Below are 23,520 nucleotides of genomic sequence, written 5' to 3' on the forward strand. Positions count from 1 at the left end.
CGAGGTCCCAGTGTGGTATCGTTGGAGTCAAAGCGGTAGTTAAAACGGAGACCGACGCGCAGAAAAAGGATGAAACAAAAGACAGAGGATACAGCCTGTTATTTTATTACCACCACTAGCACTTTCACAAAACATCTCTCTATGTTTATACTCGTTTCCTCCTCACTAGTAGGGTTTTATTTCTCAAGAATCCCAAAAAGAGAGTAATAAATATTAACAATAATTGTAATAATAGTTGTAGTTATATAATCAAAATTACATCTCTTATCTGGGTTTGTACTTTGTAGTGAACAGAAGCAAAACCCTAATTGAAAGGGCATGGTGTTGTTACTGGTGGATATGGTCTGAATCTCTTAAGTGGGTATGCTTTGTTTCTTCGCTTTACTTGCATTTTTGTGTGTGTTGATAATTGCATTGTTTTGGGGATTTGAGTTGGGGAAGTTATGTGTGTGAATAGCAGGTGAAAGTGAGATGGAAGGCGGGGATGAGCGAGATATTGTGTTGGCTTGTATTGTTTCGGGGACCCTTTTCGCTGTTTTAGCTTCGGCTTCTTTCGCGATTCTTTGGGCTGTCAATTGGAGGCCTTGGCGCATTTATAGGTACATTTTTTCTGCTCCCACTTGTACTTGAATCTTCTAGTTTGGAAACTGTATGATGTCCCGAACAAGTAAAATTTCAGTTGGTGCATAGGTGACCCTCGAGTTGGTCCGCTAATTGTTTTCCTTTTTCTGCACTAGCTAATTGGAATTTTCCGTCTTAATAATTGCAGTAGTTTATTAGACAATTAATGGATGGTAGTTATAATGGAGTGGAATTGGCATCGTGTATACTATTTATGAATATATTATATATTATATATTATTAGTTCGATAACGGTCATTACCATAGAGGGGTCACTCTAAGTATACGAGTTCAAGCATTACACTATGATCTATCTATCATGAAGAAGTTCATTGCGTTCCTATACTCTTGAGGAGAAAAATTGGTCAAATTCGACGGATGAAAGGTGGTCGACTTGATCAATGGCGTTGTCAGACTAGAGAGAAAAAGGGGCAATTGTGGTTTCAAAGTCGGAGTATGTAAGTAAAATGTATACCTTATAAAGAATAAGAAGAATATCTTCTTTGCACAAATCAAAAGAAGAGGAAAAACATTTTTAGATATGTATAAACTTATAACAGCAGGTTCATGCCCTAATTTCTGATTCCTAGTTAAAGCCCTTCGCATCTGCCTTCTAGTGCCATATAGGCGTGATTCGTGAAGAAAAATAAATGATAGTATGTGCATGTTTGTTTGATTAGAAATTTCAAAAAGGCTTACTCTTCCATTTCATTTGTTCGATATGAAAAATATGATTCATCAAAAGTAATTACTAATACATATTAGAAAGACATTAATTTAAATAAATATCTTTTTCATTAATAAATTTGAATAACATGTTTTTGAATTTTGTGAATCTACATATCTATGCATGCCTACCGCTCTCATGCTTTTAAGATCCCCGCCCACCACCCACCAGCACTCATGCTTCCTAGATCCCTGCACTCATGCTTCTTAGATCCCTGCCCACTCGAATAATCACCAGCACCTTAATCTCTAGCAATTTGTTTTACCATTGGCGTACATTATATATGCAAGGGAACTTAATTAGATTAATACGTGTGAATGTTGTGAAAATATTAAGTACGAGCTACTATAAATACTTATCTTTCATCGGATATGTTATGACAAACTAAATAATATCTGGTTTGGTTGCTTTGCGACGTTTTGACAATTTTATTATATCAAACTACGGTTGTATTATTGTTGGTAGTTTTGCTTCTCTTAAGTAATTAGAGTTATTGATGGAGGACAAACGAATGGGACCAATAAAAAGTTTATATTCAATGGATTAAATGTACAAAACCCACTTGCCCAAGTGATACAAACAACCCACCACCGAAGTACCATAAATGCCCTAGGGGTTTCTTTAACCGATTAAAACATGCTCAACATGATATGATAAAATATGTGACCTAATTTACCTATTAGGGTCAGCTTGTTTTAGAAACCATTAGTAGATGCATTAGATTCCAGAAGGGTAAACTTGGTTGCAGTAAGAGATTATAAGCTTACAACGCTTTGCTGCCACACTATTTTGAAAGTAAAGGACAAGCACGCTACTTTAAAGTAAAAGTTTAAGACTTCCATGCTATAAGTTCTGTCTGATGTGGCATCAGTCTTCTACTTATGAGTCATGAGTTGATAGTTATACTATAAGGTCTTCTACTTATGAGTCATGAGTTGATAGCTATACCATAAGGATTCCTTTCGGTCATATTGATCAAGGACTGAGGGATGCTCTTTTGTGGATTCGAAATCAACGATTAGGATGTCCTCACGAGCCTACAGTATTATGATATGGGTGGTTGTTGAAGCCACAACCGTGAGTAATATAACAAAAAGGCAACACCAAAGGACGAGCATTCATGTCTATGATGACAAAATAATTTAGGAAGGTGGGTACAGCTCCAGAAAGTGCAAAGGATCCTTTCTCATCCTGAATATTCTTTCTGTAGATCTTTTCCCTAATTTATCTAGTCTCCGGTAACTTCTGTCTTCTTTAAGTTTAACTTCCGTCTTCTTTAAGTTTCACAATCCGCGCAGGTTATATATTTCTTCCTCCTTGATTATACCAGATTCTGCTAAACCTAGAAGTGCAGCATTTTAGATGCCATAGTGTATTCTGATGTTGATCTCTATAGGACTCTTTCAAGATACATATTCTGAATTCTTTTCGTTGGAAGTAACATTGGATAAAATGATTCTGATTTGTTAGTTTTGGTATCATCTGTTAGATTTATTTGAATACCGTAGCTCACATTGTTAATCTGGTTTATTTAATTTTTGAGAGCTTGATGTCCTATTATTTTAATCTTGTTCCCTGTATGTCTATGTTGTGTATTTATTATCTTACTAAACTTCCTCTATTTTAATAATATATTAAAATTTGTTTATAAACATCTGGAAGATAGCGTCCAAGCACTCGTAATTCAGTTATTCAGAAAGGTACATTGCTTTTGTAGTATCACGTCTTTGGTGCCAATGTTTGTTCATCTCTTTTGTTCTTAAAATTGTCCAATGGCTATGTTATTTTTCTCATAGAGAATCTATACAAATTAGATTGCATGATTGTAGCCTTGGAATACTGTGCTGCTATGTATTTTGTTTCTTATACTTAAATTTGCTTTTCTATGTTGTGTTTTGATCATGTGTAATTTGTTTTTTTGTTGTTTTCTGACATTTACTTTCTCTTGTCTTTATATATATATATATATATATATATATATTGACGGGAAAGTAATTTGTTTTTCTTCCATATTCCAGCTTTATCTGATTTTATGTGTTGCTCTTTTTACCTGAGATTGTTCGTTCAACATTACTATGCAGATTTATATAGTTTTGGGAATGTACTAGATCCATTAAATCTTTAAAATTTTTTTGCGTGTCAAGAATTATTACCAGCTTCTGCAGACTGCACTTAAAAGATGTTTCACCTTTTAATCTTCTCACTGTTGTACTAATCCATCTTTGTTTGAATCTCAATTAGCTGGATATTTGCTAGAAAATGGCACAAGTTCTTACAAGGGCCGCAGCTGGGAATATTATGTGGTTTCTTGTGTTTGTTGGCTTGGATTCTTGTCATATCTCCAGTTCTGGTTCTCATCGTATGGGGTTGCTGGTTAATTGTGATATTGGGTCGAGATATAATTGGTTTGGCAGTTATCATGGCTGGGATAGCTCTTCTTTTGGCGTTCTATTCAATAATGCTGTGGTGGAGAACACAATGGCAAAGCTCAAGTATGCTTTCTTCTGAACTGTCCTCGAACTCTGTTTTAATATATCTGTTGGCACTATTTGTTTTGAGGGTAGCAGGGTGGCAGAACCCGTGCTCTCATACTTTCTCATACATGCTTCAAAGCAAGCCCAATGCTAAAGTTACAGCCATTGCTATAATTAAAAGTAGTCTTTGGTCTTAAAATACAATTAGTGCTCCAATGCGTAGTTCTAAAATACAACCAACTACATTCTGATTCAGTGCAGTTTATTATAACATTTTTTAATGATGAATAGGATTCACGTTCAGTTCTTATTCTTGTTGGTTGGATGATGTGGCAAGGATGACTATAACTATATTTAGTCCTAAATATAGGACCAACTATCCAGTTATGCATTTATAGGACTAAGTATAGATATGCATTGGAGTGGTGATTCAAATTTAGTTCATTATAGATAGACATGATATATCCAGTTATAGCTATGCTTCGGACATGCTCTTACAGACTCAATCCCCAAACTTCTTGTTACCAAGAGAAAACGAGTATCATTCACTTGCACATGCCTTGTAGACTTAGCCCCCAACCTCTTGTTACCAAGAGAAAAGGGGACTAGCTACGAGACTATGATCTGTAATTCTGTATCATTCTTAGCTATTATATGTATGTTCATCTCCAGTTTCATGTGCTTACCTTATTTCATTTTTTCCCATCTTTCGGTTTCTGCATGTAATATAAGCTTACTAGCGTTGCATAGGCGATAATGTATGCATTTCAAGTTTCTCCCGTATCTCAAGTTACTTTGACTTGTGAAAAAGTAATTAATTATCTACTCAGACATGTTTATGACGAAAAAGCTGCTGATGGCAAGAATTAGTGATTCAAGTGAATGGAGAAATGGCGATATAGCCTCTGGGAGATACTTTACAGTAGATTAATCTTGTGTGTTTTAGTAGATTAATCATACTGATTGCTGAAAATAGCATATAATGTAGGTCATAGTCACTTTAATTAGTTCTTCAATTAAAAAAATCTGAGTATGCTTGTGAACCCAAGTATTCTGTTTTTGAAACTTATAGTATTCAGTAAGAACGGAGATGAGTATCTGATTCAGTAAGCTTTATGCGTAGGTTACCCCGACTCTTCATTTTGCCTTGAGTGCCCGTTTCCGACACTCGGACATGGGTGTGGACACTCAGACACTTATTTTAGGCTAAAAATATGTAAAATCTTCAACGATACTTGGTCACATATCCATGTAGGACACTTACAGCTAAGTCCGGGTAATATCTTTATGCTTATTTGTTGATTTCTGTTTACTTAAGTGGGGATGATGGTAAAAGTTCTTTTTATCTGTTGTTTGCTATGGGACCAGTGCCTTGTGCACTTAGTTAGATCTTCCGTATTAGTGAACAAGTGTAAGCTTCACTGCCTTAAAGATGGATGTACAACATCTTGGGAATTCCTCCTTTTCCTCTGCCAAATTCATTGTAGCTATAGGTAGAGAGATGTAGGGAAGGTTCCATTACCAAAGTTGTGTTTTAACTTGGTGTTTTTTTCCTCTCTGCAACTTGACTGACATTTTCAACTGTTTCTGGTCACTTACCACATGTTTAATGTGCAGGGGCTGTTGCTGTTCTTCTTCTTTTAGCCGTTGCCCTTCTTTGTGCATATGAAATATGTGCTGTATATGTAACTGCAGGCAGTAGTGCATCTGAGCGGTATTCACCTTCAGGCTTCTTCTTTGGTGTGTCTGCGATTGCTCTAGCTATTAACATGCTGTTCATATGCAGAATGGTCTTTAATGGTATGACATGTACTTGGTCTGCTTTGCTTCTCTACCCTCTTTTTTGGTGTGACAGCTTAATTTTAATAATTTATCCATCTTCCTGGTATTCTAGCAGATGACAAGTAAATAGTTGCTGCTCTCTCTTTTGATTTGGATGCAGTTCTTATATTATTAATCCCTAATGTGCTACTTTTTTCATTTGTTATAATAGGGAATGGTTTAGATGTGGATGAATATGTTCGAAGGTCATATAAATTTGCTTATTCTGATTGTATTGAAATGGGTCCTGTTGCGAGCTTACCTGAACCACCAGATCCCAATGAGTTGTATCCACGACAATCAAGAAGGCAAGTACAGCAACTTTTTTCATGCTTACAGTGGTTGTACCATATATATGCCTGTATTTGAAGAAGTTTATTATCTTTGTAATACAGTGCCCCAAAATATTATATCAGTTTGTCTCATTTCCGAATATAAACTGATATCAAGTCCATTGACTTTAGTTTTATGCATTAGTTCGTTAAATTAGTGCAACTTTACATTTGATAGGCCCATGTGTTTTGCTGTTTATTCGGAAATGTTATTGTTGCTTCTCGCTTACTTATTTGTTTTGTGTTTCGCAGGGCTTTACATCTTGGTCTCTTATATTGCGGCTCATTGTTGGTACTAGTTGTATATTCCATCTTATATGGTTTGACAGCGAAAAAGTCTCAGTGGCTAGGGGCTATTACGTCAGCAGCTGTTATTATTCTTGGTATCCACTTCATAGATCGCTTCCAACTCCCATTTGTCCTTCATTTAAACAACTGAATCATTCTTTATTCTTCTTCACTTTTAGATTGGAACATGGGGGCATGCTTGTATGGATTTCAGCTTCTTCAAAGTCGTGTCGCTGCCCTTTTTGTCGCTGGTGCATCTCGTGTCTTCCTTATTTGCTTTGGAGTTCATTACTGGTTAGTCTAAATTCTAAGTTCTTTGAAGTTTTGAACTACACTCTCTAAACCTGAAGGTTCTGGAGATGCCACTAAATGATTTGTACGTCTTTGTCATTCACATAAACATAAAATCTATAATGGGATTGAACAATAGACCACTAGGAGCCCGTCATTTGGCAGTACCAAAGGTAAGAATTTAAATTAAATTCTAGATATTTAGGGGTTCTGGAATCGAACTTGAGACCTTTCACTTTAAATGTTGTCGGATGTTAGATGATGCTATGCTAGTTGACCAACTTTCCATGGACTCTCATAGTGCTGAGAGTAACCACTAAATATATCATACTGTATACCTTTAATATGAACTTAGTTATATCATATTGTTGTGTTTGTTAGTGATTGAAATTTTCACGTACGTCCTTTATTTTCTTCAACAGGTATTTGGGGCATTGTGTTAGTTATGCAGTTGTAGCATCTGTACTACTAGGTGCTGCTGTTTCCCGTCATTTGTCGGTTACAAACCCTATAACTGCAAGGAGAGATGCGCTGCAGAGTACGGTGATACGCCTGAGGGAAGGTTTTCGCAGGAAAGAACAGAACAGTTCATCTATCTCCTCTGAAGCGTGTGGCTCAAGTGTGAAGCGTAGTAGTGGTGCTGTGACAGGACAGCTTGGTAATCCTGCACATGTCACAAGTGATGCTACAACGTGGAATATCATTGAGGCAGTTAATAGTGAGAAGAGCTTAGATAGCGGAAGTCCAAGTTTAGCCATACGAAGCAGTTCTTGCCGCTCAGTAGTTCAAGAGCCAGAGGTTGGGACATCATATGCTGATAACTGTTCTTTGGTAGTATGTTCCAGTAGTGGCCTTGAAAGTCAAGGTTGCGAGTCTAGTGAATCAACTTCAGCTAATCAACAAGCATTAGACTTAAACTTAGCACTGATGTTCCAAGAAAAGTTGATGAGCGACCCAAGGATTACATCCATATTAAAAAAGAGAGCACGGCAAGGAGATCATGATTTGACTGCTTTGCTGCAGGATAAAGGCTTAGATCCTAACTTTGCTATGATGTTGAAGGAGAATGGTTTGGACCCAAAGATCCTTGCACTGCTGCAGAGAAGTAGTTTGGATGCAGATAGAGATCATTGCGATAACTCTAATATAGTAGTCACTGAATCAAACAGCAGTGATAACATTCTGCCGAATCAAATTTCATTGTCAGAAGAACTTAGACTTCAAGGACTAGGAAAGTGGCTTCAGTTTTGCAGATTGGTACTGCATCATATAGTCGGTACCCCAGAACGAGCATGGGTTCTCTTCAGTTTTATCTTTATAATTGAAACCGTGATTGTAGCTGTATTCCGACCTAAGATAATCAAAGTTATAAATTCCACCCATCAGCAGGTTTGTAGGGTTTTCTGTCAATTGCTTTATGATTTTGTTTTTTTAGCTAACTAAGTATGATATACATGACATTCTCATGTTAAAGTTTTTAAAACATGTTTGCAGTTTGAGTTTGGCTTTGCAGTGTTACTTTTATCACCTGTCGTTTGTTCTATTATGGCTTTCCTAAGATCTCTTCAAGCTGAAGACATGGCCATGACTTCAAAGCCGCGGAAGGTACAGATTATATGGATGTGCAGCTCTTGTATTTTCCAACTTTGCGCATCTATTGTTACTGCCTTGAACAACAATACTTGTAATTACTTATTTAAATTAATGATGAGAGGAGTTTAATAACCTATGTAATAGCAATCATTCCTCTTTTTTCATACTAAGAATATTGCTGTTTTTGGCGAATGGATACTAACATTAGGCATGTATATACGGGCTTGATTCTTGAAACAGACAGTTTCTCATGAAGTGATATTTTATCTGTTCTATTGGTTTGATATATCTAAAGCTATATAGTTGAACTTTGGGGATGCATTTTGTTTGCATAGTATCAGGTTGCATCTTTCACTGTGAATTCAGGATGTTTTCTTTTTATATCTTTAAAATTTCTTTGCTGAGATGCTTATTATTCATTGTATCTTCCAGTATGGTTTTATTGCTTGGTTGCTTAGCACTTCGGTCGGTCTGCTCCTTTCATTTTTGAGGTACGACTTTTTGTATGTTCGAACATATTGATTTTAAATTTATTATGTAGTTCAAGTACCAGTTGTGTGACATTAATTTGTGGAAACTAGGACATAGCTTAGATATTTTGAAGTACAGTAGATGTGTTTGAACTTTGAAGAAGGCTTTTTAGCATGCTTGTATTTCGTAGCATTACCCTTTTTTGTACTTTATATTGCCATTCCTGTTCTTTGAAGCTCCAGTGTGTTGTGTATATATGATAAACATTAATTTTATTCTTCTGCAGCAAGTCATCAGTTCTTCTAGGTTTGTCTTTGACCATCCCTCTTATAGTGGCATGCTTGTCTATTGCCATCCCTATATGGATTCGTAATGGGTACCAGTTTTGGGTATCAAGACGTGGTTCAGATCACACTGGAAGTCATCGAACATTGTGGTTTAAAGAGGTTTGTTCTTTTTTTCCCTTTTTGATGTCCTTGTCCCTCTCATTACTTTAATTCACTTTAAAATCTGTAACGTGGTTTTATCTGAATTGTGATATTTGATTTTGCTTATTATTATGCTTCCTGCCCTATGCTAAAAGTAGCGATATATGCAATTCTCCATATTATTCATCTCTTCAAATTAGTGTCACAAAGGAGCACATCTAACTCACTCATATACATTCTAGTAAAGCGGCAGAATGCTAATGTTTACTCTTTTTATTCACTGATAATGCTAATGTTAATGTTGTTTGAGTTCTTTCTCTGTTAATTAACATATAAGAAATTGATTTTAACATGCTTTTGATGCCAAATAGAAGGTGATGCTTCTCAGTTATTGTTGCTCCCAGAGCGTTCACTTCTTTTGCCGAACTCTCATGAGAATCCCATGTATTTATAATATACTTTGGGGTTTGTAACTCTACTGAGCCTTGATAATAACTAGTTTTGGGTTGGTCTGGATGGAACAAGTGAAGCAATTCCACTAATAATATTTGCATGAAAATTTGATCAGTTTTCGTGGACAGAGCAGGGAGATATTGTTTTAGTTTTAACTTGAGTAAAAGCCACTTATCGGAAAAGATTATGTTCATAATAAAATTCCAACTGTAGATGAGGAACTGGTTATGCTATTTAACTGATAAAAATTTTGAAAAATAGACATACCACCAAAATAGGTTGGCTAATCCCGTGTAATCTGAGAAAGTATTAATATGGTCAAGCATACCAGCCACAGTGCACCTCACAGCAAATTTTCTTTAGAAAGCTCATAATATATTTTAATGATTCAATCTGCCTTTAAAAATTATATGGTCTATATCCATGTAAATATATTTTCATCAAAATCACACCATAGATGGTGTTTACTGAATTTCAATTATATGCTCCTTTTATGATAAATTATCATATATATAACTGATCTTCTGATTGAACTTTTTTCCTTGATCATTATCCATGTCATTCATCTATTTTGTTTTTGATGCCTTTCCTTGATACAATTTCAGGGTGTTGTACTTTTTATCTGCGTTTCATTATTTACTGGATCTGTACTAGCATTGGGTGCAATCGTATCTGCAAAGCCTTTGGATGAATTAGGCTACAAAGGATGGAACGGTAGCCAGAATGGTGGTTCATCTCCTTATGCATCATCTGTGTATCTTGGCTGGGCAATGGCCTCTTTGGTTGCTCTTATAGTTACTGGCGTGCTGCCAATCATATCTTGGTTTGCTACATACCGTTTCTCCATCTCTTCAGCTATATGCGTTGGAATATTTACAGGTTACATTTAATGTTTTCTAGCCTTGAAAAGTTATCCTCTTTCAAATATATCTTGACATTTAAATCATTTCCCACCCGTCACAAATTTATCAATTTTCTATCCTTTGCTCTAAGTTGGTAACCATCTCCTACATTGTCCTACTATATCCAGTTGTTCTGGTGGCATTTTGTGGTGCATCCTATCTGGAAGTCGTTAATAATAGAGATGAACAGGTTCCGAGGAAGGCAGATTTCCTTGCAGCATTACTTCCTTTAATGTGCATCCCAGCATTGCTTTCACTTTGTTCTGGTTTAGTCAAATGGTAAGTGACCTTCCCCTTGGTCCCAAAACAGTAAATGCCATTCTAGCATTAATGGAAGAGGGCGCTCTTTTCTTGATTGTATGCTAATCAACCATTTCACTATTCAGGAAAGATGACGATTGGAAACTATCTCGAGGGGTTTTTGTATTTGTGGTCATTGGTCTTCTTCTACTACTCGGTGGAATATCAGCTGTTACAGTAATAATTACGCCTTGGACAGTGAGTGTACTTTGTACTTTATATTGCCGGTGTCATGTAAACTTTTCAGTATAGGCATGTAGCAGATTTTTTTAGCCTAACCTTCATATGATTTTTTAACAGATTGGGGCAGCGTTTCTTCTAGTTCTTCTTCTTATTGTTCTGGCTATTGGTGTCATTCACTACTGGGCTTCAAATAACTTCTACTTGACCAGGAAACAGATGTTCTTTGTTTGTTTTCTTGCATTTTTGCTGGCTTTGGCAGCGTTTTTTGTTGGTTGGTTTCAAGGTAAGTGATTTTATTTATATTTTTTTCACACATGACCTCATTCTAGAAAAGTTGGACGGACAAATCTACAGTCTTTTGAGAGCTATGCATGCACTTTCTGTCCCTCCGTATCTGAGAGAAAAAGAGGACCATATTTCTGTAATTATTTGTCTCTCTTATCTTCTGCAATGTACAAATGACTTATTTTCATGTTTCAGATAAACCATTTTTGGGAGCCTCAGTTGGTTACTTCTCATTTTTATTTCTCTTAGCTGGAAGAGCATTGACGGTGGGTGAAGTGTCCATCATTTTGAAGTGATATTTTTTTTTAAAGTTTTGTAGTTATATACTTACTTTACCACGTAAGATTATCATATTTGGTTTAAAATGTTTTTGCATCAAATTACTGTCTTAGTATGTAAGTTATGGGCTAGCTTTTTTCTTCTACAGGTGCTTCTTTCACCTCCTATTGTTGTTTATTCTCCTCGTGTGCTCCCTGTATATGTTTATGATTCCCATGCAGATTGTGGACAAAATGTCAGGTATGCATTACATATCTGCTTAATCATGTTTGTTGTCGAGTATCTGTCACAACTTAGTACTCCCTCCGTTTCAAAATATCCATTTTAGAAAAAAAAATTTGATTTAAAATACTTGTCCACTTCAACTTTCAATGTAAATATATATTTTTAAAATCAACTCTCCTTCACATATTTCAAATTTATATTTCCAAGATCAACCATACACCACATGTTAGGTTCAATTAATGACTTAATACACCTCTTTTTCCTAAAAATCCACTTTTCTTAAACTATGTGATTTTTTAAAAGTGGACATGTAATTTGAAACGGAGGGAGTATCTTTTTTAGCATTTTGAACCCAAGTTTGTAGTATAGTAATTCCTTACAAATACACACATAATGTCTCAGTGCTGCATTCATTATGCTTTATGGTATTGCACTGGCAATTGAAGGCTGGGGTGTTGTTGCAAGCTTGAAAATATATCCACCATTCGCTGGATCTGCTGTATCAGCAGTTACACTTGTTGTAGCTTTTGGCTTTGCTGTCTCCCGACCTTGTTTGACATTAAAGGTTTGCCAAAAGTTGAATGATCTAGACAGTAACTAAGACACTTAGATCAGTATTCACAGCCTTAACGTGATCTATGTAAATGAGCAGATGATGGAAGACTCTGTTCACTTTCTAAGTAAGGAAACTGTGGTCCAGGCAATCGCTCGATCTGCCACAAAGGTATGATTCTTTGTTATAGACCATAATTGTTTTATCCCTTAGTTTCTTAATTTTTTCTGCATCTTAGAACTAACATATATGATAGGAATTAGGAGCTCGTGATGTTAATCTTTTAAGTAATATAGGGAACACAAATTTTGGTGCATATTTTTAATATTACCAATTGTATTAAGCAAGTTGTGGTCTAAAGCAAGTGCACAAAGTCTTTGTGTCACAGTTGAGCTTGGGGTACATTATGGAAAATCACGCAGATCATGAGAATAAATAAGAAGATAAAGTTACCTTTAATAGGTTTACATTGACTTGAAAATGTCTATTTGGATGTACACATGGGTTGACACCAGTACTCATCACCCCCATTTTTTTTTATGGAATTCTTACCCTTTTCTGACTGGTGGAAGTCAAATAAAGAGACTTTAGGGCAACATGAAAAGTCCATACCCAGCCATCACATGACAAGTTGACAAACTACTGCTGATTGTTAGTTTTCCCCACCAGATTATAATCAGTGTCTCGATAGGCTATAGATTGGCAGAGTGCGGAGCACAATTTCTTATGGCTAGTTGCTCTTAAGCAGGCTAACTGCCTGACAACTGGAGATTAATTTTGGAGATTAATGTAGTCAAATTGTATATTATAATTTTTTTTGTTTTGTTGGTGCTTTTTTTGGTAATATATCTGATTTTTGAGCATTATAAACCATTGGACCAGGTCTCATAGTGTCCCTCTATTTTTTAAATTTATTGCTATTCTAATTCACTTCCTTGTATATACCATCCAGACACGGAATGCATTATCTGGAACATATTCCGCTCCTCAGAGATCTGCAAGTTCTGCTGCCCTTTTGGTTGGAGACCCCACTGTTACACGTGATAGGGCTGGAAATTTTGTGCTCCCCAGAGCAGATGTCATGAAATTAAGAGATAGGTTAAGAAATGAAGAGCTGGCAGCTGGATCAATTTTCCTCAAAATAAGAAATGGAACCATGTTGCGGCATGATTCAACTAGCGATGTAGGTTACAGAAGAGAAATGTGTGCTCATGCACGGATTTTGGCCTTGGAGGAGGCTATCGATACTGAATGGGTGTATATGTGGGATAAATTTGGTGGTTATTTACTTCTTTTGCTGGGTTTGACCGCCAAGGCAGAGCGTGTGCAAGTAATGTTTAATAAAACAAATCTGTTTTTAATGGATAAGTCAATTTTGTTTATGTAATTATTATGCGTATGTATTTGTTGTGATTATATTTTTCTATGTCATGCTGTGCTAGGACGAGGTTCGCTTGAGACTCTTTCTCGACAGCATAGGTTTTTCAGATCTGAATGCAAAGAAGATAAAGAAGTGGATGCCAGAAGACCGCAGACAGTTCGAAATCATACAGGATAGGTATAGAGTTAACAGATGAACTTCTGTACTCTCAGTTTGTTCAGTTAAAGTATTTCAAGTCTCTGTAACATACCCTTTCTGTTCTATAGCTATTTAAGAGAGAAAGAGATGGAAGAGGAAATTTTTATGCAGAGGCGTGAAGAGGAAGGTAGAGGAAAAGAACGAAGAAAGGCCCTTCTGGAGAAGGAAGAACGCAAATGGAAAGAGATAGAGGCTTCACTCATGTCATCTATACCAAATGCTGGCAATAGAGAGGCAGCTGCCCTGGCAGCTGCAGTGCGTGCAGTAGGTGGTGATTCTGTTCTTGATGATTCTTTTGCACGTGAAAGGGTTTCAAGCATAGCACGCCACATTCGCGCATCTCAGTTATCTCGGCGTGCACTCCAGGTAGCTTCTTCTCTTATGATGCAGATAATACCTATCTATTCCTTTTCTGTTAATGGGATTTATAAGCTCTACATCAGTCATTTTTATGTATATTATCCTAGTACCAAGATATAATACACACAAACTCTATCTGGGTAATGCAGAATTAAAATGCTCAAGACCCTAAAAATGTACCATTTTTCTTGACGTTTGCTGCTATATGTACATTTCATTTCAATTAATTAATGTTAAATAACTTTAGAAGATTCTTCTGAGTGAGCTTTGCATGTATATGTTTCACAGGTTCAATTGAGTTCATAGCTGGCTGGATAGATCATTTCGTAGAAATAGAAATGGCCTTAAACTAGATCTTGACCAGTGTTATTTAAGATGAAAGGGTAGGCAGCACGACAGGAGCTTTCTATTAATTAATCAATAGGCAAGAGGAGAGACGTTGCCATACAATAATATATGTAGCTATATACATAATTTGGATTAAAAATATTTATTATAGATTTATATTAATATAGCCTACAAAAATGAAATATAGGAGGAAATGCTATGTGCAAAAAATATTAGGATAATTTTGACGTATAATTTAGGAAAATTATTTCTTTCATAATAACAAAAATACTTTTATATAGAAAAATAATGAATAAGGAAAAATAGTTTTCCTGAAAAGAAAGAAGATTTATATTATATTTTTGTACAAGTCCTAGACAATAAAAATATTTCTATATGAAGGGTAAACAGCTGCATATTTCAGATTGAGCGACAAAGTTTCTTTAAACTCCCCTTGGCTCGTCCAGTCTAGAAGACAAATCTTCGCTTCTCTATTTATGAGCTTTTGGTATCACTGATCTCAATTATACTTCTTTTCACCTTCAATCATTATAATGCTATTAACAGTCCCTGCAAAGCTTAGTGGACAGTTTCACGGCCACTTTTTCACCGTAGTAAACAATGGTCATCATATTGTATCAGTGCGAGTCAATATGCCTATGAAATTAATTGATCAGGTCTAATAGGCATGCAGTTGTTATGTATATTGAAACATTGCTATTTATCTTTGTTATAGACTGGAATTTCTGGTGCTGTATGTGTTCTTGATGATGAACCAACAACAAGTGGTAGACATTTGGGTCAAATTGATCCCAGCATATGCCAAAGTCAAAAAGTCAGCTTTTCCATAGCAGTGTTAATTCAGCCTGAGTCTGGACCAGTCTATCTTTTGGGTACCGAATTCCAAAAAAGAGTATGCTGGGAAATATTTGTGGCCGGTTCTGAACAAGGAATTGAGGCTGGACAAGTCGGGCTTAGGATGATTACCAAAGGTGACAGACAAACCACAGTTGCAAAGGAGTGGAGTGTAGGTGCAGCAAGTATTGCAGATGGAAGGTATCTAGCTCATGAAATTTTTTAACTATCTTTTCCAGGTTGATCATTCTTATAAAAATATTAACTGTAAATTTATTTTGAAGTATAATTTTTTATTTCCTCAAAGTTGTTCTGTTATGTGACTTTCTTCCTTTTAGTATATTAGTATCTTTTTAATTTGTTCATGCAAGTTCATCATGGTTTATAAGTTATATTGTGTTTTTGTACATGCAGTTATATCTTTGCCGGTTCCTCTTTCTTGATTTCCTTGTGCTAATATAGCTTTCTACTTCTGCAGGTGGCATATGGTTACAGTAACCATTGACGCTGATATAGGTGAAGCAACTTGCTACTTAGATGGTGGTTTTGATGGCTACCAGACTGGCCTACCATTACGATATGACAATGGTATTTGGGAGCAAGGAACAGAGATTTGGGTTGGAGTTAAACCACCTATTGATGTGGATGCATTTGGGAGATCAGATAGTGACGGAGCAGAATCTAAGATGCATGTAATGGATCTTTTCATGTGGGGAAGGTGCTTAACGGAAGATGAGATAGCTACTCTTCCTTCTTCGATAGGTTCTGTTGATTACAATATGATTGATCTTCCCTCAGATAACTGGAAATGGGCGGATTCTCCTTCCAGGGTCTGTGCCTATATTTATATGTATTAATGATTTGATAATTGTTATATTAATCTTTTCATCTGCCAGTAGTGAAGTCAAAGTAAAATCATTTTGTTTCTTACTCCCTCTACTTTTTTATATTTGACATTTGACTTTTTGGCCCACATACTAAGGAGCTTTAACCACATCATTAAAAAAATTGTTTTTGAAATTCTTTTTTGTGAATAAAAATATAAACTAATACTTTTATTCTCAAAAAGAAAATTTCAAAAATAATATTAGTAGCTATGTGGTCAAAGCTCCTCAATATGTGTGCCACAAAGTCAAACGACAATATAAAAAAACAGCGGGAGTAGTTGCTCTTATATGATACCCTTAGATCAGTAATATGTTATCTGTATTGTAAATTGTGTAATATTAAGTATCTTTATTTTTCTTTGTTTGTTTTCTTGTGACTTAGGTTGATGAATGGGACAGTGATCCGGCAGATGTAGATCTTTATGATAGGGATGATGTAGATTGGGATGGGCAATATTCAAGTGGTAGAAAAAGAAGGTCAGACCGTGAAAGTGTGATATTGGATGTGGACTCTTTCACCAGAAGGTTGAGGAAGCCTAGGATGGAAACATGTGATGAAATTAATCAGCGGATGCTATCAGTTGAATTGGCTGTCAAGGAAGCTCTTTGTGCAAGAGGGGAACCACATTTTACTGATCAAGAGTTCCCTCCGAATGATCAATCCTTGTTTGTTGATCCATACAACCCCCCTTCGAAATTGCAGGTAACACATGAGTGTCTACATTTTCTAGCGAAAGTGTATCAATTTACAATAGTACATATTTGAATCAACTAAACTATTGGGATTTAATTCTAGGTTGTTTCTGAGTGGATGAGGCCAACTGAAATAGTGAAGAAGAACCATCAGGATTCTCATCCCTGCTTATTTTCTGGTTCCACTAATCCATCAGATGTTTGTCAGGTTTGCATCAGCAGTGTTCTCATGCTTTGTGCGCTAGTTGACTAATACTGACACAATTTGTTATACTTTTTATAAACTGAGCTGACTCGTGGAACTGTTTTTAACTTCTAGTTTCTCTTCTGACCAGGGTCGATTGGGTGATTGTTGGTTTCTGAGTGCCGTCGCTGTTCTGACGGAGGTTTCTCAAATATCGGAAGTCATAATTACACCAGAATACAATGAGGAAGGAATCTACACTGTTCGCTTTTGCATTCAGGTAATAACAGTTCAAACACACTTGGTTTAGGTTACATTGTTATTGTTAATGATTTATGTTGTCTATATGGCTCAGAACTTATGTGGGATAAAGAAGCATTTATTCTTCATTTTATTGCGCTTTTCATTATGATAGTGCATTAGATAAAACTTTTTTAACGAAGGAACCAAATTCCTAAGTTCAAAGAACTTGAGTTCGGAGTAGTTCACCTACTATTCAGCTGAGCATTTTCAAATATATGCACACATATATCGTACTTAAATTATTTTTTAAAACAGATGTCATTATGATGATTTATTGTTTAAGGATATAATTAGTTTGTATATTATATGTTATTAGACAACATGTATATCAATTTTATTCTGATTGGGTGTTGCAGCTTCCTACTGATAAATATAGCCCATCCTGTTATTAAAATTGGACTACAAGACTGAAGGCTGTTTGAATTGATGCTTGGAACAGGAAATAATTATTAGTGTATAAAATGCTACGGAGCAGCTTTGGAGTTTATACTATATACAAATAATATTACATCTGCCATACAACCATTTCTCTAAAATGTAATACTGTATTATAGAAAGATTCCACATTATGCATGTACAGCAGATATTATTGTATACAATGGTAAATGGTGGTGTGGTGGTGTATTTGTATAAGTCACATATTTCTGTATAGAAGTGATATTCATAATCTCCAATAATAATGGCTATAAAACTTTTTGTAGATATACCAAAACTTGGTGAATAAACAAACTTAGAGAATAAGTTAAATCTGGAATCATCCTTCTATTATTATATTCACTATAATTTAGAATATAAGATCATCTACTTAACAAATTACGTAATACAACTCATATACCAAATTAATTTTAATTTATTTATCCTCAAATAATATATAATATATGCAATTTAAAATCATCTATATTAGAGTACTTTGAGATGCCTTTTGACTGCCTAACTAATCCACATAAAACCATTATAACCGGCACTTGATGTTTAAGAACTAATCTGCTTGAATTCTGTTTTTCATCAATATCAACCCACTGATGATTGAACCATAATTTCAAAAGATATTAGCTTTTCTCTAGTATGTGACAACTTTGAGTTAACACCTTGTGGATGGTAAGAGATTTACAGTTCACACCTCAAAGTCTTTTTCAGGTTTAACTATTTCAACCTTGTTATTAGTGATAGCTTTTTCCCCATCAAATATAACATGATTAATTGGTGTCATATTTGGTAATATGGTTTTTATTTATCGAGTACTTTCTGGATTAGGGAGAATGGGTTCCTGTAGTTGTTGACGACTGGATACCTTGTGAATCACATGGTAAACCTGCCTTCGCTACAAGTAGGAAGGGAAATGAGCTATGGGTATCTTTATTGGAAAAGGCTTATGCAAAGCTTCATGGTTCCTATGAGGCGTTAGAAGGTGGGCTTGTTCAAGATGCTCTTGTGGACCTCACTGGTGGTGCTGGTGAAGAGATTGACATGAGAAGTGCCCAGGCCCAGATTGATCTTGCTAGTGGAAGACTCTGGTCCCAGTTGTTACGCTTCAAACAAGAAGGATTCCTATTAGGTGCTGGAAGCCCATCTGGTTCTGATGTGCATATCTCCTCTAGTGGAATAGTGCAAGGGCATGCATATTCATTGTTGCAGGTCTGTTCTCTTGTGATGATCTTGATTTTTTCATTACAAATGTCATCTATCTTAAGATAATTAATTACCCAAAGTAATATATTAGGTCAGGGAAGTAGATGGGCACAAGCTTGTTCAGATTCGAAATCCATGGGCAAATGAGGTTGAGTGGAATGGGCCTTGGTCTGATTCATCACCTGAATGGACCGATAGAATGAAGCATAAGCTCAAGCATATTCCTCAGGTACTGGATATAAAATATACAGTGTTACTCAAATGGGCGCCTGAGAACTTAAAACATTGTAATTGTCAGAATGGATTTCTCCCCATCACATTATGAGAAATAAAGTCTGTTTATTTGGGGACCAAAGATAGAAAAGGAGGGAATTATATTTATAATCATTTGTTAACTTTAGATTTCTTAAAGAGTTCTATGGAGGAAAATATTCTTATTAAAAGGCATTCACTGGAAATAAGGAAAGTTGGCCAATTTTTGGAAATATTTATTCAAAGACTCCATTATTTTTTTTGTTGTGATGGGGGAATAATTTTATTCAGCTTTGTTTATTCTTTGTATGTAAAAGTTTTTATTTACCTTTGTGGACAGTCAAGAGATGGTATCTTCTGGATGTCTTGGCAAGATTTCCAAATACATTTCCGGTCAATATATGTTTGCCGTGTATATCCTCCTGAGATGCGTCATTCTGTCCATGGCCAGTGGCATGGTTACAGTGCTGGTGGCTGCCAAGATTATGATACATGGCATCAGAACCCACAGTTTCGAATGAGAGCCACTGGCCCAGATGCATCACTTCCAATTCATGTGTTCATTACCTTGACGCAGGTACTCCATTGTATCTTTAAGCAGTATATTTTTGAAACCAACTATTGGAGGTTAACTATTTTTTTCCCACATCTTATTACTCACTTGGTTGTTAAAATTCTTAGGGCGTTGGCTTCTCGAGAACAACAGCTGGTTTCAGGAACTACCAGTCCAGTCATGACTCTTTGATGTTTTACATTGGGATGAGGATTCTGAAGACTCGTGGTCGTCGAGCGAACTACAACATTTATTTGCATGAGTCAGTTGGTGGAACAGACTATGTCAATTCACGAGAAATATCATGTGAAATGGTTCTGGATCCTGATCCAAAAGGTTATACAATAGTTCCAACAACCATCCACCCAGGCGAAGAAGCACCTTTTGTTCTTTCTGTATTCACAAAAGCATCTATTATCCTTGAGGCTTTATAGAGTCAATGGTGGCCAATCAGTTGGTTTCCATAAATTTTTGGGTTGGAAGCACATCAGTGTATGTTTGGACTGCTTGGCTTGCATGATGGATTCTCTGCAAGTCGGCTGAATGAGTCAAAGCGGTTCCTGGAAAAGTTGGTAAGTTTTGGATAGTTGCTTTTTGTTTCCATGTTTAGAACATCTATCGGTAGCTTTAATTGTATTCTAATGCTTCCCTTGCTTATAGTGCTGTGTTAATGGAACTGAACATATATATTTTTTATTTCATAAACTAAAAGCAGAGTCTGATACAATAAGTTATCTACTTTCCGAATTATATGTCGTTATATATCACTAGCCTTTATCTACCAGTGAAGATACAGACATTTGAATCTAGTCAGTAATTATAGATCCCTAAGACAACCTTCATGGTTTTCCCTATTTTTAATGGGGTGTGAGGATTGCGTGGGTTTGGTACATGTATTTCTCAATACAAACCAATTATCATTGAATTGTTGCAGAAGATCCCTATTTTTTATATTTTAATTATCCAGCTTCCTGTCATAAACTGAGACTCCAAAGTACAAAACTTGGATGAAATTTCCATGTTCATTTTTGTTTCGGAATGGACATATGTATCATACCTATAAAGATATTTTCGTCTTTAAATCTTAGGCCTGCATATAAGTTGCAGTGTTTTATTGTAAATATACTTTGCCGAAACAGCAATGGCAATTTTTGTTGATATGTTTTTCTTACTGCTGTCGGTACAGTTTATTTGCACTGTTTTGCGTTTTAACTTGTTGCAACGCATGCTCATTTTTTTTTCTTTCTGAACATAGATATATAATATTAGAGAATCTCCAATGGCCTCCTAAATCATTCTTTAAAAGTTAATATGTGGCTCCTAGCAAGTTGATACGTTGAATATCGTGACAACTCTAATGCTACTTTTTAAACTTGCTCTCAATTTATATTTAATTATTGTTTGAGGGAAAGGTTGGAGATAGAATTGGAGAGAAGTGAATAGAACTGGAGGGAAGTGAAATTCAATGATAATAAGTTGAGAGCACCTAGATACTCTATGAAAAAGAGGAGAGAGAGGAGGCTCTTAAATTTTTTAAAGAGCCACTAGGAGCACTAATTTTTCACTATCTTTAAATTTGAAGTCAAGAGCTTGATTGAAGAGACCGTTGAAGATGCTCTGAAAATTGATTAGTACAATCTACTCTTTTAAAGAGTTAACGATGCTTCATTTTTGCATCATGTATCACAAAGCTTTGAGTTGCATTTGTAGTACACTATTTTTGTTGTGTTATAGTTGGAATCTTTCTGATAAAAGCTGATACATCATGTCTACTTTGAGTTGCATCATGTCTACTTATGCTAAAATTGTTTTTTTTTTGTTGCGACAGGTAATGATGTGATTCTGGTCTCACATGGAAAGTAAACTTATTTGCTGGTTATGACTAGTGAGTTCAATTGATGCTGTTATTGAATTCTTTCATGAGGTTTGGCATGCCAGAGTTGTTTCCTGCTTATGCTGGATTGTTGATTCTTTCTTCCATGGAAACCGTCATGTGAAATGGTTGTTTGGGAGATCTTCTCGGCGTTTTGTTTCTGGCAGCTTCTAAGAGGCTTTTGGAGGTATATTGTACATGCATAGATGTTGTAAGGATATAAGTTGTAGTCATGTAAATTAGATGAGAAGGAAAAGTTAATGAGATATAGGAAAATAAGTAGGTATAGCTTGGGAGGGGATCATAGAGGCCCTGTTGTTAGTGCAGCCTTTTAATTTTGAACTGCATTCTGAAAGTGCTACATTTTCAACATTACTTGTAGAAATACTCCTTTCTGCAATGTAAGCCCCTCATTTTGTATTTTGTATTTAGTTATATTATCCTGCCTGCAAGTGGCCTTAATAATGTTCTTCCGACACTATAGAGCATATGTTAGATCGATTTCATCTGATTTAACCCAAATCTGGAAGGCAGAGAAGTAAGACACCCCCAATCATAATTTTATATAAAGCAATTTTATCTTCATTTTTCACCTTTTTGATTTTATGTCTTGATTTCATCTCCAACCAACCATTATTTGAAATGCTACTTTAAATACTACTTCAAACATAGATTACAGTACAAACTTCTTTATATGTACAATATAACTTCATATATAAAGCAGAATAATATATATAAACATAAAGTAATGGATGATTGGAGAGTGATTACTTAATTTATAAAACTGAAAATGAAGAAATTTAAAGTTCGAAATAGTGATTGGAGATGTCCTGAGTTTTGAAATATAAAGAAATGGATGAAACATAAAAAATAAGAGTAAAGAAATGGTTGTGAGAGAGGAAATAGTGTTTTTGACTAGTCTTATTTGTGTCGTGAAGGGGGATCTGAAGAAAAAATATAGTCTTATTTGGGTTACAAGAGAAGAGGCCCTCATAGTCACAATTTCAATACATATATCTTAAATGACACTGTCTAGAGAAAAGTCTCATCGACACTTCAGAACTCAAGTTGAAATAGTGTTTCATAATTTTTCAATCAAACAATTTCAATATATAATATCCCAAATGACACTGTCTAGAGAAAAGTGGCCCTACTGACACTTCAAAACTCAAGTTGAGGTAGCGTTTCATAATTTTTCAATCAAACGCCACACGCATTTGATGTGATGGTGGACAACGTGTATGGTCAATGGCATTGGCAGGAGGACGAGATGCAAATATTAACACCAGAACGTGCACGAAGTCACGTTCGGATTTATAACACCAATTGAAGTGACATTTTGTCTTATGATAAACACACTGGAACGCGAAAACGTCAAGCGAAATAGCGTCTTGCACTAAACGCCGCGTTTTGGAGTGACACTCGGGGCCTTTTTTCTGGATCGCAACTTTAAGATCCATACTGTTAGTGATGTAGGTTTACAATGCAGCCTATGGCTCGGGTATGAAATAGTTGAGAATGGTCCGACAGTGAGTTGAACTGAGACATTAATTATTGGGAGCCGTAAAAATGACGTTAGTTGGTGATTCTCATCCTAATCTTAGGGCGTTGGAGTATAAAGTATTCTAGTGATTTTCAAAATATATAATAAATAATTTAGTTTCTAGTGAATCAGGATATTATAGATTTATGATGTATGATAATTTTAACAACTATTCTTATTATTGTTCTCTATTATTATAATATATTAGTATGATTATAAAAGGATGAGATAGTAAAAAATGTGTAAAGTGAATATT

The 23,520-nt window shown here is 35.6% G+C and overlaps 1 protein-coding gene across 5 annotated transcripts; it reads left to right on the forward strand.

Moving 5' to 3' along the window:
- The first annotated feature begins 80 nt into the window (after nt 1-80).
- On the forward strand, nt 81-22,152 carry LOC108202457 (calpain-type cysteine protease DEK1). Of its 5 annotated transcripts, none has more exons than XM_017370846.2 (32): nt 83-361; nt 458-599; nt 3,590-3,840; nt 5,440-5,622; nt 5,816-5,951; nt 6,228-6,358; nt 6,443-6,557; nt 6,977-7,943; nt 8,049-8,159; nt 8,580-8,638; nt 8,905-9,064; nt 10,105-10,378; nt 10,530-10,680; nt 10,788-10,899; nt 11,002-11,167; nt 11,365-11,435; nt 11,597-11,688; nt 12,076-12,238; nt 12,326-12,397; nt 13,179-13,556; nt 13,669-13,784; nt 13,874-14,171; nt 15,229-15,548; nt 15,826-16,177; nt 16,617-16,937; nt 17,031-17,135; nt 17,263-17,391; nt 18,669-19,049; nt 19,135-19,272; nt 19,636-19,872; nt 19,977-20,420; nt 21,677-22,152. In XM_017370846.2, the coding sequence occupies exons 2-31, from the start codon at nt 472-474 to the stop codon at nt 20,280-20,282; spliced, it is 6,423 nt and encodes a 2,140-aa protein (XP_017226335.1). In that variant the 5' UTR covers nt 83-361; nt 458-471; the 3' UTR covers nt 20,283-20,420; nt 21,677-22,152. The 5 variants fall into 5 exon arrangements, with proteins under 5 accessions (XP_017226338.1, XP_017226337.1, XP_017226335.1 ...); XM_017370845.2 differs by having other exon boundaries at nt 461-599; XM_064084681.1 differs by having other exon boundaries at nt 83-357; nt 461-599.
- Nucleotides 22,153-23,520: the final 1,368 nt, after the last annotated feature.

This window comes from Daucus carota, chromosome 9, assembly GCF_001625215.2.
Source record: "Daucus carota subsp. sativus chromosome 9, DH1 v3.0, whole genome shotgun sequence".
Lineage (NCBI taxonomy): Eukaryota > Viridiplantae > Streptophyta > Magnoliopsida > Apiales > Apiaceae > Daucus > Daucus carota.

Coding starts and splice junctions, on each gene's coding strand:
- LOC108202457 (XM_017370846.2), top strand. CDS start 472: ATGGAAGGCGGGGATGAGCGAGATATTGTGTTGGCTTGTATTGTTTCG. Junction 600..3,589: donor AGGCCTTGGCGCATTTATAG/GTACATTTTTTC, acceptor AATCTCAATTAG/CTGGATATTTGCTAGAAAAT. Junction 9,065..10,104: donor GAACATTGTGGTTTAAAGAG/GTTTGTTCTTTT, acceptor ATACAATTTCAG/GGTGTTGTACTTTTTATCTG.